We start from the raw sequence: 17,945 nt of genomic DNA on the forward strand, positions 1-17,945 counted from the left end.
TTCGGCCCGCTTGGATGAAGACTTCTGCCGGCTTCGCTGAGGACTTCTGCCGCTTGGATGAGGATGGATGTCCGGTCTTCGAAAACTGTAAGTGGATCTTCGGGGGTTAGTGTTAGGTTTCTCCAACATTGATGTGTCCGGTCCACGGCGTCATCCATAACTTGTGGGAATATTCTCTTCCCCAACAGGAAATGGCAAAGAGCACAGCAAAAGCTGTCCATATAGTCCCTCCCAGGCTCCGCCCCCCCAGTCATTCTCTTTGCCGCTCTGAACAAGTAGCATCTCCACGGAGATGGTGAAGAGTATGTGGTGTTTAGTTGTAGTTTTTTATTCTTCTATCAAGAGTTTGTTATTTTAAAATAGTGCTGGTATGTACTATTTACTCTGAAACAGAAAGAGATGAAGAGTTCTGTTTATAAGAGGAGGATGATTTTAGCAGCAGTAACTAAAATCGATTGCTGTTCCCACACAGGACTGTTGAGCTGAGAGAACTTCAGTTGGGGGGAACAGTTTGCAGACTTTTCTGCTTAAGGTATGACTAGCCTTTTTTCTAACAAGACTGTGTAATGCTGGAAGGCTGTCATTTTTCCCCTCATGGGGATCGGTAAGCCATTTTCTTAGTCTCAAACAGAATAAAGGGCTTATTATGGGCTATAAACTGGTAGACACTTTTATGGGCTAAATCGATTGCTTTATTTAGGTATTATATACAGTTTGAAGTTGAATTTCACACTTTTATAACTTTGGGGAACGTTTTTTACGCCAGGCACTTGTTTAGACACCTTCCCAGTCAGGAAGGGCCTTTCTCTGTAGTAGGCAGAGCCTCATTTTCGCGCCATTACTGCGCAGTTACTTTTGAGAGCAATACATGCAGCTGCATGTGTGTGGGTCTGGAATTCACTGAAAAGGTTCCTAGAAGGCTTCATTTGGTATCGTATACCCCCTGGGATTGGTGAAGTCGCAGCAAAGGCTGGGGCTGGGACTGTAAGGGGGTTAAAGTTGTAAACGGCTCCGGTTTCCACATTTTAAGGGTTAACAGCCTGAAATTTGGGATGCAATGCTTTGAATGCTTTAAGACACTGTGGTGAAAATTTGGTAAAGATTGGATAATTCCTTCATAGTTTTTCACATATTCAGTAATAAAGTGTGCACTGTTTAACATTTAAAGAGACAGTAACGGTTTTGTTTTAAAACGGTTTTTGTGCTTTATTAACCAATTTAAGCCTGTTTAACATGTCTGTGCCTTCAGATAGATCATGTTCTGTATGTATGGAAGCCAAGGTGATTCCCCCTTCTAATATGTGTGATAATTGTGCCATAGCGTCCAAGCAAAGTAAGGACAGTACTGTCACAGATAATAAAGTTGCCCAAGATGATTCCTCAGATGAAGGAAGTAGACATAGTTCTACATCATCTCCTTCTGTGTCTACACCAGTTTTGCCCACGCAGGAGACCCCTAGTACTTCTAGCGCGCCAATGCTTGTTACTATGCAACAATTGACGGCAGTAATGGATAACTCCATAGCAAATATTTTATTCAAAATGCCAGCATTTCAGAGAAAGCGCGATTGCTCTGTTTTAAACACTGTAGAGCAGGAGGGCGCTGATGATAATTTTTCTGTCATACCCTCACACCAATCTGAAGTGGCAATGAGGGAGGTTTTGTCAGATGGGGAAATTTCTGATACAGGAAGAATTTCTCAGCAGGCAGAACCTGATGTTGTGACATTTAAATTTAAATTAGAGCATCCCCGCGCATTGCTTAAGGAGGTGCTATCTACTTTGGATGATTGTGACAATCTGGTCATCCCAGAAAAATTGTGCAAGATGGACAAGTTCCTAGAGGTCCCGGTGCACCCTGACGCTTTTCCAATACCCAAGCGGGTGGCGGACATAGTGAATAAGGAGTGGGAGAAGCCAGGCATACCTTTTGTCCCTCCTCCTATATTTAAGAAATTATTCCCTAGGGTCGACCCCAGAAAGGACTTATGGCAAACAGTCCCTAAGGTCGAGGGGGCGGTTTCTACACTAGCCAAACGCACGACCATTCCTATTGAGGACAATTGTGCTTTCAAAGATCCTATGGATAAAAAATTGGAGGGTTTGCTTAAAAAGATTTTTGTACAGCAAGGTTACCTCCTTAAGAAAGAAATTAAGAAATTATTCCCTAGGGTCGACCCCAGAAAGGACTTATGGCAAACAGTCCCTAAGGTCGAGGGGGCGGTTTCTACACTAGCCAAACGCACGACCATTCCTATTGAGGACAATTGTGCTTTCAAAGATCCTATGGATAAAAAATTGGAGGGTTTGCTTAAAAAGATTTTTGTACAGCAAGGTTACCTCCTTCAACCTATTTTGTGTATTATTCCTGTCACTACAGCAGCGTGGTTCTGGTTCGAAGAACTAGAAAAATCGCTCAGTAGGGAAACTCCGTATGAGGAAGTTATGGACAGAATTCACGCACTTAAGTTAGCTAATTCCTTTATTTTAGATGCCGCTTTACAGTTAGCAAGATTAGCTGCGAAAAATTCAGGGTTTGCAATTGTGGCGCGCAGAGCGCTCTGGCTAAAGTCTTGGTCAGCGGATGTATCTTCCAAGACAAAATTGCTTAATATCCCTTTCAAAGGTAAGACCCTTTTTGGGCCAGAATTGAAAGAAATTATTTCAGACATCACTGGGGGTAAGGGCCATGCCCTCCCACAAGATAGGCCTTTCAAGGCTAAGAATAAGTCTAATTTAGTTCCTTTCGCAATTTTAGGAACGGACCGGCTTCCAACTCTGCAGCCTCTAGACAAGAGGGTAACGCTTCCCAGACTAAACCAGCTTGGAAACCGATGCAAGGCTGGAACAAGGGTAAACAGGCCAAGAAGCCTGCTGCTGCTACCAAGACAGCATGAAGGGGTAGCCCCCGATTTGGGACCGGATCTAGTAGGGGGCAGACTCTCTCTCTTTTCTCAGGCTTGGGCAAGAGATGTTCAGGATCCCTGGGCACTAGAAATAGTCTCTCAGGGTTATCTTCTAGAATTCAAGGAACTACCCCCAAGGGGAAGGTTCCACATGTCACACTTATCTTCAAACCAAATAAAGAGACAGGCATTCTTACATTGTGTAGAAGACCTGTTAAAGATGGGAGTGATACACCCAGTTCCAACTGTGGAACAAGGTCAGGGGTTTTACTCAAATCTGTTTGTAGTTCCCAAAAAAGAGGGAACTTTCAGACCAATTCTGGATTTAAAGATTCTAAACAAATTTCTCAGAGTTCCATCGTTCAAAATGGAAACTATTCGAACGATTTTACCTACAATCCAGGAGGGTCAATTTATGACTACCGTGGATTTAAAGGATGCGTATCTACATATTCCTATCCACAAAGATCATTTTCAGTTCCTAAGGTTCGCCTTTCTGGACAAGCATTACCAGTTTGTGGCTCTTCCATTCGGGCTAGCCACTGCTCCAAGGATTTTCACAAAGGTGCTCGGGTCCCTTCTAGCGGTTCTAAGACCAAGGGGTATTGCAGTGGCACCTTACCTGGACGACATTCTAATCCAAGCGCGTCCCTTTCCAAAGCAAAGGCTCATACAGACATTGTTCTAGCCTTCTTCTCAGATCTCACGGGTGGAAGGTGAACGTAGAAAAGAGTTCCCTGTCTCCGGTCGACAAGAGTTCCCTTCTTGGTGAACAATAATAGATTCTTTAGAAATGAAGATTTTCTGACAGACGTCAGAAAGTCAAAGCTTCTAAACGCATTGTCAAGTTCTTCACTCTATTCTGCAGCCTTCCATAGCTCAGTGCATGGGAAGTAGTAGGGTTGATGGTTGCAGCAATGGACATAGTTCCTTTTGCTCGAATTCATCTAAGACCATTACAACTGTGCATGCTCAGAGCAGTGGAATGGGGACTATACAGACTTGTCTCCAAGGATTCAAGTAGACCAGATGACCAGAGACTCACTCCGTTGGTGGCTGACCCAGGATCACCTGTCCCAGGGAATGAGCTTCCGCAGACCAGAGTGGGTCATTGTCACGACTGACTCCAGTCTATTAGGCTGGGGCGCGGTCTGGGATTCCCTGAAAGCTCAGGGTCTATGGTCTCGGGAAGAGTCTCTTCTCCCGATAAACATTCTGGAACTGAGAGCGATATTCAATGCTCTCCGGGCTTGGCCTCAACTAGCGAAGGCCAGATTCATAAGATTCCAGTCAGACAACATGACGACTGTTGCTTACATCAACCATCAGGGGGGAACAAGGAGTTCCCTGGCGATGAGAGAGGTGTCCAAAATCATCAAATGGGCGGAAGATCACTCCTGCCATCTATCTGCGATCCACTTCCCAGGTGTAGACAACTGGGAGGCGGATTATCTGAGTCGTCAGACTTTCCATCCAGGGGAGTGGGAACTTCACCCGGAGGTGTTTGCCCAGTTGACTCAATTATGGGGCATTCCAGACATGGATCTGTTGGCGTCTCGTCAGAACTTCAAGGTTCCTTGCTACGGGTCCAGATCCAGGGATCCCAAGGCGACTCTAGTGGATGCATTAGTGGCGCCTTGGTCCTTCAACCTAGCTTATGCGTTTCCACCGTTCCTCTCCTTCCCAGGCTGGTAGCCAGGATCAAACAGGAGAAGGCCTCAGTGATTCTGATAGCTCCTGCGTGGCCACGCAAGGACTTGGTATGCAGACCTGGTGAATATGTCATCGGCTCCACCATGGAAGCTACCTTTGAGGACAGGATCTTCTAGTGCAAGGTCCATTCGAACATCCAAATCTAATTTCTCTCCAGCTGACTGCTTGGAAATTGAACGCTTGATTTTATCCAAGCGCGGGTTTTCGGATTCAGTGATAGATACTTTGGTCCAAGCCAGAAAACCCGTGACTAGAAAGATTTACCATAAAATATGGAAAAGATATATCTGTTGGTGTGAATCCAAGGGATTCTCATGGAAGTAAGATTAAAATTCCCAGGATCCTCTCCTTTCTCCCAAGAAGGTTTGGATAAGGGATTGTCAGCGAGTTCTCTAAAGGGACAGATTTCTGCTCTATCTGTCTTGTTACAACAAACAACTGGCAACGGGTGCCAGATGTTCAAGCTTTTGTACAGGCTTTGGTCAGGATCAAGCCTGTTTACAGACCTTTGACTCCTCCCTGGAGTCTAAATTTAGTTCTTTCAGTTCTTCAAGGGGTTTCGTTTGAACCTTACATTCCATAGATATCAAGTTATTATCTTGGAAAGTTCTATTTTTGGTTGCTATTTTCTTCTGCTAGAAGAGTTTCTGAATTATCTGCTTTGCAGTGTGACCCACCCTATCTGGTGTTCCATTCAGATAAGGTTGTTTTGCGTTACCAAGCCTGGTTTTCTTCCAAAAGTTGTTTTCCAACTAGAATATTAACCAGGAAATAGTTGTTCCTTCTTTGTGTCCGAATCCAGCTTCAAAGAAGGAAAGTTTGTTACACAATTTAGATGTAGTCCGTGCTTTAAAGTTCTATTTAGAAGCAACAAAGGATTTCAGACAAACTTCTTCTCTGTTTGTTGTTTATTCTGGTAAGAGGAGAGGTCAAAAAGCTACTGCTACCTCTCTTTCCTTCTGGCTGAAAAGCATCATCCGATTGGCTTACGAGACTGCCAGACGGCAGCCTCCTGAACGAATCACAGCTCACTCTACTAGGGCTGTGGCTTCCACATGGGCCTTCAAGAACGAGGCTTCTGTTGATCAGATATGTAGGCAGCGGACTTGGTCTTCTCTGCACACTTTTGCCAAATTCTACAAATTTGATACTTTTGCTTCTTCGGAGGCAATTTTTGGGAGAAAGGTTTTGCAAGCCGTGGGTGCCTTCTGTTTAGGTAACCTGATTGGCTCCCTCCCCTTCATCCGTGTCCTAAAGCTTTGGTATTGGTTCCCACAAGTTATGGATGACGCCGTGGACCGGACACACCAATGTTGGAGAAAACAGAATTTATGCTTACCTGATAAATTACTTTCTCCAACGGTGTGTCCGGTCCACGGCCCGCCCTGGTTTTTTAATCAGGTTTGAAAAATGTCTTTCTTTATACACTACAGTCACCACGGCACCCTATAGTTTCTCCTTTTTTTCTCCTATCCGTTGGTCGAATGACTGGGGGGGGCGGAGCCTGGAGGGGACTATATGGACAGCTTTTTGCTTGTGCTCTTTGCCATTTCCTGTTGGGAAGAGAATATTCCCACAAGTTATGGATGACGCCGTGGACCGGACACACCGTTGGAGAAAGTAATTTATCAGGTAAGCATAAATTCTGTTTTTTTTAAGGGTTTAATGGGTGGGTTTTATTTTTAGCTTAGGGTTTGGGCAGAAAAAAGAGATAAATGCCCTTTTAAGGGCAATGCCCATACAAATGCCCTTTTCAGGGCAATGGGGAGCTTAGGTTTTTTAGATAGGTTTTTATTTGGGGGGGTTGGTTATGTGGGTGGTGGGTTTTACTGTTGGGGGGTGTTTGAATTTTTTTTACAGGTAAAAGAGCTGATTTCTTTGGGGCAGTGCCCCGCAAAAGGCCCTTTTAAGGGCCATTGGTAGTTTAGTGTAGGATAGGGTTTTTTTTATTGGGGGGGCTTTTTTATTTTGATAGGGCTATTAGATTAGGTGTAATTAGCTTAAATATTTGATCATTTATTTTTATTTTGTGTAACTTAGTTTTTTTTATTTTGTGTAACTTAAATATATAATATAGTTAATTTAATTGTTAGTTTAATGTAATTTAGTATAATAGTTAGGATAAGTTAATTAGTAGTTTAATATAGTTTAATGTAATTTAAGTATAATAGTTAGGGTAGGTTAATTAATAGTTTAATATAGTTTAATGTAATTTTAGTATAATAGTTAGGATAAGTTAATTAGTAGTTTAATATAGTTTATTTTAATTCTAAAGGTAAGTTTAAATTTACTATAAGATAGGGATGAGTTAAAATTTAATGTAAAGTTAGCGGGTTGTTAGGTTTAGGGGTTAATAGCTTAATTTAGTTTATGGCGATGTGGGGGGTTGGCGGTTTAGAGGTTAATAGGTTTAGTATGTGGGAGGCCAGGGGTTTAGGGGTTAATACATTTAGTTAGTTGCGGCGGGGTCCCGGAGTGGCGGGATAGGGGTTAATATATTTATTTAGTTGCGGTGGGCTCCGGGAGCGGCGGAATAGGGGTTAATACATTTATTAGAGTTGCGGTGGGCTCCGGGAGCGGCGGAATAGGGGTTAATACATTTATTAGAGTTGCGGTGGGCTCCGGGAGCAGCGGATAAGGGTTAATACTTTTATTAGAGTTGTGGTGGGGCTCCGGGAGAGGCGGGATAGGGGTTAAACATTTATTTAGCTTGTGGCTATGTCGGGGCGGCAGATTAGGGGTGTTTAGATTTGGGGCTTATGTTAGGGTGTTAGGGTGTAAACGTTACTTTTATTCTACCATAGAAATCAATGGGATATCTGGCAGCAGCGAACATAAGCTTTCGCTGCTTTCAGACTCCCATTGATTCCTATGGCATCCGCCGCCTCCAGGGTGGCGGATTCAAAACCAGGTACGCTGGGCCGGAATAGCTGCGAGCGTACCTATAGAAGTTTGATAAATGGCAAAAGTTGTTCAGACTCCTTAATACCCAAAGTAAACAAAACTTCCTTTAAGAGAGATTGAATATATTCTAACTTAAATAAAAAAGATTTGTCTATATCAGTCTCTGACGTGGCATCCTCTGAATAAGAGGAGACCCCATCAGTAGAGGATGCTGAAGGTCAGAACTTAATTCACTAAGTTTAGGAAAATGTTGCAAAAACTTTATACATTTATTTGAAGGCAAAATAGCAGTCATTGCCTTCTCTTAGCTGTAGCAATAAAATCTTACATTTCTGCAGTAATGCTATGTACATTTAGACTGAGATAGAACATCAGTGTGTGTATTTGTACTCATAGATATGTTTAACAGTTTGTTAAACAAGAGCCACATAATAGAGCTGAATAATTAAGATCAGCTTAAATACAACATGCATACTTAGGTTCAGTGACGTGCAGTAATAGGAGGCAAGGGAGGCAGTGCCTACCCTGTCCAATCAGAAAAAGAAGTTTTTATTTATGATTAAAAAAAATAAAAAAAGTTTGTGTAATTTTTTTTGTACATTTTGTGACCACGCCCCCCCCAGCTACAATACCCCCCCCCTTGCCGGCTCCACAGATGCAATACCATCCATTCCCATCCATGTTGCGCAATTAAGAGCAGTGAGCTGCTCCGCTGCCCTCCATTAATTGCGCAACATGGATGCTAGCTACTGTTTTAGTGCTCACTATGAGCTAGCGCCACCCAGTGGTGTCTCACCGGGCCCATGCCTCTCTCCCAATAGAGGCGGTTCTCTTAAACCGCCGCTATGAGATGGGAGGTGACCACAGCCAATCAGCATCAGTGCTGCTAGGGAGGCGTGCCGGCCGGGCTTGTTTGAAGCAGTGACTGGGACGGCTGTTGGCGGGAAATAGTGAGCAGGGGGAGCTGCAGCAAGAGAGGTGGACTGTCTGAGAGACCGGTGTCAGAGGTAAACAGACCGGTAAGTAATAACAGTTTATTTGGGTCATCAAGGTCTATTCCCCAATCCCCTCCCCCCCCATTGCTATACACACTCACAGTCACTCCGCATACCCTCTCAGCCAGGCCAACAGACTAGAGCAGTCACTCAGAAGAATGTGTGTCCACCGGCTGCAATATACTTTATTTCAGGATCATCTCTCCTCCTGGGCACTCTGTGTTGTTAAGCAAGTTCTCACTGCAGCAGTATGGCTATGTGATGATCGTGACATGATGTTATTTTTTTCCTGATCTAAGGGACTGAAGATTCAGAATCATTAGCATTTTCTAATGGGAAATGCTAATGATTCTGAATCTTCAGTCCCTTAGATCAGGAAAAAAATAACATCATGCCCACGATCATCACATAGCCATACTGCTGCAGTGAGAACTTGCTTAACAACACAGAGTGCCCAGGAGGAGAGATGATCCTGAAATAAAGTATATTGCAGCCGGGTGGACACACACTGTTGTGAAGTCAGTAGGGGGCTAGGGACCTCAGGCAATCCCATATACTGAGCTCAGCACTTTCCTGTAACGGCTCTAACTAACAAACAGAGCCTGCTGCCTTAGCACAATATAGTGATTTAGAACTGAGGGGAAATGCAGCCTACAACGGCAGCTGTTATATGACAAGTGGGAACGCTGCCTGATAAGAGAACACCTATAAATCAAATCCTTCCCTCAGTAGCCCAGCCCTGCATTTACAACCCCTTCGTTCTCAGGGAAGAGCCTGTCATCCTCCTGCTGCTTAGTGCTGCTATGTAAGGAATGTGCCCTTCTTCTTACTTTGCTATGTAAGAATACTCTATCTCTAACCTGTGTTTTCTCTTGGATTGTGGATCTCTACTTGAAAAGGTGCATGTATGTATTTAGGGAGTGCACTATTTTCTGTGTTATCAATTACTAGTTAACCTCTTTGATGCCTGTGGATTTAATGAACACTGCTTATCAATGGAATGCAGTAGCTCTGGCACCTTGTAAATTAAGAGCACTCTGCCTGCCTTTGTAAGCCTTCCCTACACAGCTAGCTATTGTGTAGAATAAATCTCATATTACATTTCCACATGTCAGTTTGCATTGCAACACACACAGCACATCACTAATGCATGCAGTTCACATTTAAAGTTAAAGAAGAATTGTCTTCCCATTGTGCCTGGGTCATTCCTGTCCTTTCTGGGGGAATAGAATGAATTTGCTGATTTGTAGCTCTGGTTCTTATTGGAAATAGGGAGAAAATGTAAAGATATTACAGTGAAAATCAGCACAGAAATGTAGCTTGCAAAATTGCTGCTGATTATAGATTGCAAAACTTTTCTTAGCCTTTATCCCAAACCCTAAAAATAACCACATCTCTTATCTCTAACCCCAAATATTTATCTATTTCCATGAGTTATGAGTACTGGATTTGCATATTTAGTATTTACAAATTGCATTAAACTCTATGCTTTTTAAATAAATATAAATATTAAATATAAATAAGCACATGGCTCTTTATAAACACTGTGTGTGCATTTGTAAGCTTAGTATACAAGTCTGTTTGTCATTGAGTCAAGTGAACTTAGTGAAGAGTGCTCAGTGGTACTAGTAGTGCTTTATCTTTTACTATATATTGAATTATTCCTGTTTTTATTTTATTTTTTAAAAACTCCCCTCCTTTATCCCTGCATGAGCCAGAACACAACACTTGATATGTACAGTGTGTGTGTGTTACTGTCTGTGTGGGTTTGGGGGGGTCTGTGTGTGTATAGATCTGTGTGTGTGGGTTTGTCTGTCCTGTGGATGTGTGTGTGTCTGTGTTTGTGTGACTGTATGTCTGTGTGTTTGGGGGTCTGTGTGAGTGGGTCTGTGTTTATTTGTGTGGATGTTTCTGTGGTGTGTGTTTGGGGTGTGTGTGTGTGTGTGGGTCTGTCCCTGTGTGTATACCTGTGTGTTTGTGTGGGTCTGTGTGTGCATGTGTGTGTCTGTTTGGTAGGGGTCTGTGTTTGTGGGTCTGTCCCTGTGTGTGTCTTTGTGTGTGTGGGGGGTCTGTCTGAGTGTGTGTTTCTGTCTGTGTTTGGGGGTCTGTCTCTGTGTGTGCATCTGTTTGTGTGTGGGTCTATTTCAGTGTGTGTGGGGTCTGTGTGTGTGAGTCCAGTACTTGTGTTATGTGCTATTTCCCATAATGCTCAGCCACCTTTTCAGCTGGGAAATCTAGTTCCAAAACCTCTGGAGGGTCACAATTGATGAGCCCTGTGCTGTAGGTGAACATAACTAACTCTTTTCAGGTGCAAAATATTTGTTGGTGCCAGTAATTTAGTGATATTTATATGTGTGTGTGTGTGTATGTATGTATATTATATATATATATATATATATATATATATATAATATATATATATATATATATATATATACACACACATGTATACATATATATGTGTGTGTGATTCTTGTGCGTATCATTGTCAGTGCCTCACTAGCCGCTGACGTCACTGCACGTCACTGCTTAGGTTTGTTAAATACCTGTTTAGGCAGCTCAAATCCTATGGTAGCTAAGAATTTTGATTGTATGTACAAAAAACAAAATGTACCAAAATAAAACATCATGGATACTGCTATTATAGCTGCATAAAATGTGATTATCAACATTCCATAAGACTAACATAATACTTAGCATCCTAATTTATAAATAAATGACTAGTTCCAAAAAAAAACCTGTATGTTTCACAGACTCTACCAACCTTGACAAATATTTAGCCACAAATAAAGTCGCTAAAAAAGAGCACTGAATTACTGGCTCAAGGCATGTATACAAACACTATATAACAACTTTACTTAAAAAGTGCCCAATCTATAGCTTAGAGTGTCTTATATAATAAAAGTATATTACTTACCGTGTAGGGACACCCATCCACATATAGCAGACAGCCAAACCAGTACTGAAACATATCAGCAGAGGTAATGGTAGAGGAGTATAATGTCGATCTGTAAAGGGAGGCAGCAGGTGAATCCCTGCGACAGATTTACAGAGAGCCTTAGAAAAGATTTCCCATAGGCGAAAGCATGGTGTCGTCAGGCAATACTCCCTTCACATCCTCAAACACTGTACTCAGAGAGGAATTGGGCTTCAAAATGCTTAGAGGCGCCTTTCACAGAAGAAAATCAACTTGCTTCACTACCTCCACAAGGAGGCAAAGTTTGTAAAACTAAGGTATGAGTGAGGTGGGAGGTGTATTTATAGGCATTTTGAGGTTTGGGAAACATTGCCCCCTCCTGGTAGGAATGTATATCACATACATCACTAGCTCATGGACTCTTGCCACTTACATGAAAGAATAAGAAAATTTTATAATAGAATAATTAGAAAGTTGTTTAAAATGACATGTCCTATCTGGGTCATTAAATATTTACTTTGAATGGATATAAGACTCAAAGTATTGATTAAGATAGCGTGAAAGTTTTTAAAATTGTTCCACTTTACTGCTATTATCAAATGTGTTTTCTGTTTTTGTCCTTTGTTAAAAAGCTAGTTAATCTTAGGAGCATTCACATACTTGGAGGACTATATGGCAGCATTTTTTTCACATCACAAAACTGCAGCTATATAATGCTCCATACAAATGCATATTCTTTTGCCTACCTAGGTATGTTACTCAACAAAGATAAAAAATAGAACAAAGCAAATTAGATAATAGAAGTAAATTGGAAAACTGTTTAAAACTGCATCTATCTGAATCACAAAAGAAAAATAAATCTTGTCCTTTTTAGCTGCACCCTTTTACCATTAGAGAGAGGCTGTGACGTGGGCCATGTTAGAAACACTATTAGGGCAGGATTATTACTCAGAAAGGTGATATTAAAGATCAGCAGGTTCAGGAGATCACAAAGGTTCCGCTGTATTATTTTAATCTCTTGTTTAACAGTTTGTGTAATTGACCATTTTTATTGACACCTTTTGTAATTTGATTGAGCAGTATGTTGTTGTACTTTGTGTTCTAGGTTTTCTTTGTCTAAACTGATACATTATAAGACAATGGGTACAGGTTTTTTTTCTGGTCTAGTTATGGGGGTCTCAAGAGGTCAGTATTTCAGGATCTGATCATTTTATATAATGCGGCTTATCAGTGTTAGCTCAAAATGGGCTCAAGCAAAAAATATCCTTAAATCATGTTAATTAAACAAGAACAGCGTAGCATTTACTGCTTAGGAGATAACTTGCAATGTAAAAAACCACATGAAACAGTCCATCTCATGTGGTGCCGAGGGAACCAGCTGACTTGTTTTGGCAAAATGCCGTAGTCATAGCTGTACATCCCTCTCAGCATCTGTTAACAATTTTAAAACACGTTACGTTTTTTTTAAAGTGGTTTAACTTTTTCCCTAATTATGGGTCCATCCTCAAATCATGGCCTGCACAGGGGTTCTGAGGACTGTAGTTATTAAACACTGGGGCACAGGAAGTTAGTAGAGGCATCTAGATCAGTGTTACTTCTCAATTCCTGGCCTCAGAGCACATTACCAGATCAGGTTTTCAGGATTACCTTAGGTGAGAGCAGGTTGTTAATCATTGCTACTGATTAGCTGATTATTTCACCTGTGTTCTTGTTCAGGTATTCTGAAAATGTTGCCTGTTAGTGTGTCCTGAGGAGGGTAAGTTAGTAGAGGGGAACTATAAAACAGAAGACAACAGAGGGGCGCCTCATGTGTAGAATTATCTTGGTGGTAAAAGAAATATAATAGAATAGCCAAATGGGTACTTACACACTCCAAAAGCACACTTATGTGCTGGTAGGGACAGGCTGTAGATTTATATAGGTGTAACAGCTCACCCGTTCTGGGATACTTCCAATACTGTAATGCTGCAGCAAGTAGGAAAAAGCAAACAGAAAGCACTATATGTGCAGACCATTAAAAATAAAACATAGGTGTGTAATTAGTGGTATAAAGTGGGTACTCACATACTCCCATAGCACACCAATGTGCTAGTAGATGCAGGCTGCAGATTCAAACAGGTGTGGCAGCTCACCCAAACAGATAATCCTTCAGGTGTAAAAAATGAGAGGAAATGCAGGTTTGGTACTCCACAGTGGCTGTATCCTTTTCAGTAGAAATGAGCAGATGGTAGGAAATGAGATCCACTCCCAAGATAGAAGTTAAAAAATATTTATTAAAAACAGGTAAAAAATTAAAATTAAACAACAACACCAAGGTTGTTGTAAAGAGTGGATTAAAGGGTTAACCAATTGGCCCCAATAATTGCAACGCGTTTCTCGGTCCGCAGACCGTTTCATCAGGCATATCATAATCATTCCTACCTCTGCTCTTTATACCCTACATACAAACAAACAATTGACTCCTTTCTAGTGGGTGTGTGTCTAATTGATTCCCACCTGTGTGGACAGTCAGGTGTTTCTAGGACTGATTTGGGAAAAAGGAATAATAAAATAAATAAAAAAAACTAAGTGTTCCCCTTTTGTTTATATATTCATGTATTTATATGAAATGATGTTTCAGGAAATGCCATTGTACATATATATTTTTATTATTTGTATTTGAATACAAAATAAAAACCTCCTTAGTCTGTTAGAGTTTTAAATTATAACTGATAACTCCAACAGTTTAAATTTCATCCAAGGATGTGAATCGTAGTAGATAGATTAAGATAGTAACAGTGGCACTCCAAAACAAAACAACAACAAAAAGCAGTATATTTACTTTTTAATTTATTTAGTTAAGAAAGAAATTTTTTTGTATATTCCAAAACCGCTATCCGCCGAAGGAACTGTAATATGATTGGATGATGGGTGTGTGTTGACTAACCAATCATATGTCATCTGAGGGAATTTTTTCGGACAAAATAATTCCAAAATTTCAGTGGCCCCCTGTTTGTATTTGATAATTTACATCGCAACTGCAGCTAGCACTCTGTAAAATGCCCGCACAGCTGCGCTTAGACACAGAACATGTCTAATTTAGAAATCTGTGTTCAAGTTGCGTAAGTCACATGACTGGGGGTGTGTATCAGTCGTCCAATGACGAACTGGTTAGAATAGCTTGTTGGAAATGTCATTTGAGAAATCGTTTCTCATAGGTATAGCTGAAGACATCAGCCTCGCTTTTATGCTCTATAGTGCAGCAGACGTTTAAAAGTATAAATATAACTATGCCATTAATATTGCGCTCTGATCTGTAGAGCATAGGCGGCAAAAAAAGAAAGAATTTTTTGTAAATACTAAAGTGATGTAATTTAAACTACGATCGGCTGTAGTATCCCCAAATTGTCTCCAAAGTTAGATTAGAAACAAAGTTATATAGACATATGTGAATTCATATATATATGCAAAAAAACGAAACTGAACTAGTTTCTTAAAAAAAAGGGCTCTCGTCCTAGCCCAAAGAAGTGGATATGATCACATATACCCTTGTGCGCAAGTGCACATGTGTAATGACTGCTGTGGTTTGAACAACTATAGATAAGAGATAGCATTACACTAATGCTGACTCAGATGGATGATTGTATGTTTATCAATTGTAGCCAATAAAAACTTATCTTACTAGATGTTAAAGGGTCCTGATATCATGATGTGTGGAATGGATGTAAAATTGAACTAAAAATCTATGTGCATGTGGCTATATAATTGTGATGTTTAATAACCCTACAAGGGAGATAGAGTGACTCTAAAGCTGGCCTGAACCAACGTTGTATTTAATCAACTAGGGCCAGTTTAATTTTGGTGGCAAATATGATTGTACTTGGATATAACTAAGGTGAGTCTATAACTAATATATAATATAAATACGTGGGGAACTCTCTTTGTTATGTCTGTCTTTCAGCTTCAAAGTTAAAGGAACATTGATACACACACATGTAGGATTTATTTTCCCATATTTTATTACCCACCTTGGTGTCACCTTAATATTTCTCTTCTGATCATCGAAACACATATGTCACATTAGTAGAGTTCCCCACTCTAACAGACCAAGGAGATTTTTATTTTGTATTAAAATACAAATAATACAATTATATAGGTACAATGGCATTTCCTGAAACATCATTTCATATACATACATGAATATATATAAACAAAAGGGGAACACTTAGTTTTTTTTATTTATTTTATTATTCCTTTTTCCCAAATTAGTCCTAGAAACACCTGACTGTCCACACAGGTGGGAATCAATTAGACACACACCCACTAGAAAGGAGTCAATTGTTTGTTTGTATGTAGGGTATAAAGAGCAGAGGTAGGAATGATTATGATATGCCTGATGAAACGGTCTGCTGACCGAGAAACGCGTTGCAATTATTGGGGCCAATTGGTTAACCCTTTAATCCACTCTTTACAACAACCTTGGTGTTGTTGTTTAATTTTAATTTTTTACCTGTTTTTAATAAATATTTTTTAACTTCTATCTTGGGAGTGGATCTCATTTCCTACCATCTGCTCATTTCTACTGAAAAGGATACAGCCACTGTGGAGTACCAAACCTGCATTTCCTCTCATTTTTTACACCTGAAGGATTATCTGTTTGGGTGAGCTGCCACACCTGTTTGAATCTGCAGCCTGCATCTACTAGCACATTGGTGTGCTATGGGAGTATGTGAGTACCCACTTTATACCACTAATTACACACCTATGTTTTATTTTTAATGGTCTGCACATATAGTGCTTTCTGTTTGCTTTTTCATACTTGCTGCAGCATTACAGTATTGGAAGTATCCCAGAACGGGTGAGCTGTTACACCTATATAAATCTACAGCCTGTCCCTACCAGCACATAAGTGTGCTTTTGGAGTGTGTGAGTACACATTTGGCTATTCTATTATATTTCTGTTACCACCGAGATAATTCTACACACGAGGTGCCCCTCTGTTGTCTTCTGTTTTATAGTTCTTCTCTGGATCATCTGGTGAAGAGGAGACTTTCTACACCAACCATCAGTTCATTTACAAAAAGACTTTTACTTTTTTTCTATACCATAGAGACTTACACAAAGTTAACCCTTTTATATCTAATAAGATTTTTATTGGTCTGTATTATAATTTGTTTGTATTATCTGTTTTAGTTGCAATTGCCCCTAGGGGCCAGTATTGATCACTACTCTATTATACATAACCTTGTGCGCCCCCTCCACTGTGATTGTATCACACATTAGAAGTTAGTAGAGGGACTTGTTTCTCAGTTACAGTCTTCAGGACTCATTAACGTTGATTAATGTCATATTCTCAGGGTTTTATCTTGAGTGGCAACAGGTTAATAACCATGGTTACTGGAACAGCTGATTATTTTACCTGTGCTGCAAAATCTTGCTTGTTAGTGTGCCCCGAGGAATGAAATTGAGAAACACAGATCTGCACAATCTCTGGAATATAATTTGTTAAACTAAGATCTATGTTGCATGACACAAATTTTCAAAATGTCTTCAGTACTGAGTTCTGCCAGTAGAGGGCACATACGGATAGCATACCGTTCAATTGAACTTGTCCATTATAGCAAATGTTTTATCGTAAAGCTTCATCTGAGAAACGTTCTCCGTATCTACCCAACCAATATACATGTGTTATTCCTTCATTTTACCTGTATTCATCGCAAATCCTGGCTGGCTGAAGTTATAGTACTGAATCTCATTGTACCAGGAATCGACAGGCTGTTGACCTTGGAGGATCAAAAGAAGGTAAAAAGTCAATAATTTTCATTTATATCACTTCATAGGGAAAATGCAAATATCTCAGAATAAGCAGATAATAATGCATTCACACTAAAAAATAAATATTTTTCATAAAAACATAACATAAAACAAACAAACTAAATAAACAACTAAATAAACAACTAAATGCAATGATATTTGAAACTCCAACACTGAGAAATATTTAGGTCTAATAATAGAGCTGTGCCTAGGGCGATAGGATTTAGAGGGGGTCAGTTCATTTAAATGGGTGGTTCTAGGCAATAATGCCTTCCCACTCCACTACTCTCCGAATATTTGTCTGTATTCATTTTAATACAAATAAATAATCCTTGGGTTTCAAGTGGGGCTACATGAGCCCTTCTGTGCGTCCGTAGCTTCCATTTGTGAACAGTATGGGCAATATTACAAATGGTGCTCAAACTGTTCTCAAAGTAAACTTTTAACACGGGTGGGTTAGCACATTTTACAGTCAAAGTCATCACTAATGTCTAATAAAGTCATCATAAATATATAGTGCCTAAATGTGTATGCATCATTAGAAATACATATAGTGCAGAAATATATCTTGACACCTTCCATCAGAGAGTATAAGCCTACCTGCTCCACGTAGTGATGGTGAATGTAAAAGCGTCCATGAGGCCTAGTTATCAACGTGTCAACTTTCCTGCCTTCGCCGGCCCAATACGCCCGCCTAAGCTCGCCTACCATCGCCGC

General features: G+C 40.4%; 1 protein-coding gene across 1 annotated transcript in view; it reads right to left on the bottom strand.

Moving 5' to 3' along the window:
* Window positions 1-17,945, bottom strand: part of LOC128642645 (Golgi-associated plant pathogenesis-related protein 1-like) — a 122,404-nt gene that overhangs the window by 5,990 nt on the left and 98,469 nt on the right. Inside the window, exon 4 of the mRNA XM_053695426.1 lies at window positions 17,120-17,197. Coding sequence (XP_053551401.1) covers window positions 17,120-17,197 — 78 coding nt within the window. The remainder of the gene's footprint in view (window positions 1-17,119; window positions 17,198-17,945) is intronic.

The sequence above is a fragment of the Bombina bombina genome, chromosome 12 (assembly GCF_027579735.1).
Source record: "Bombina bombina isolate aBomBom1 chromosome 12, aBomBom1.pri, whole genome shotgun sequence".
Lineage (NCBI taxonomy): Eukaryota > Metazoa > Chordata > Amphibia > Anura > Bombinatoridae > Bombina > Bombina bombina.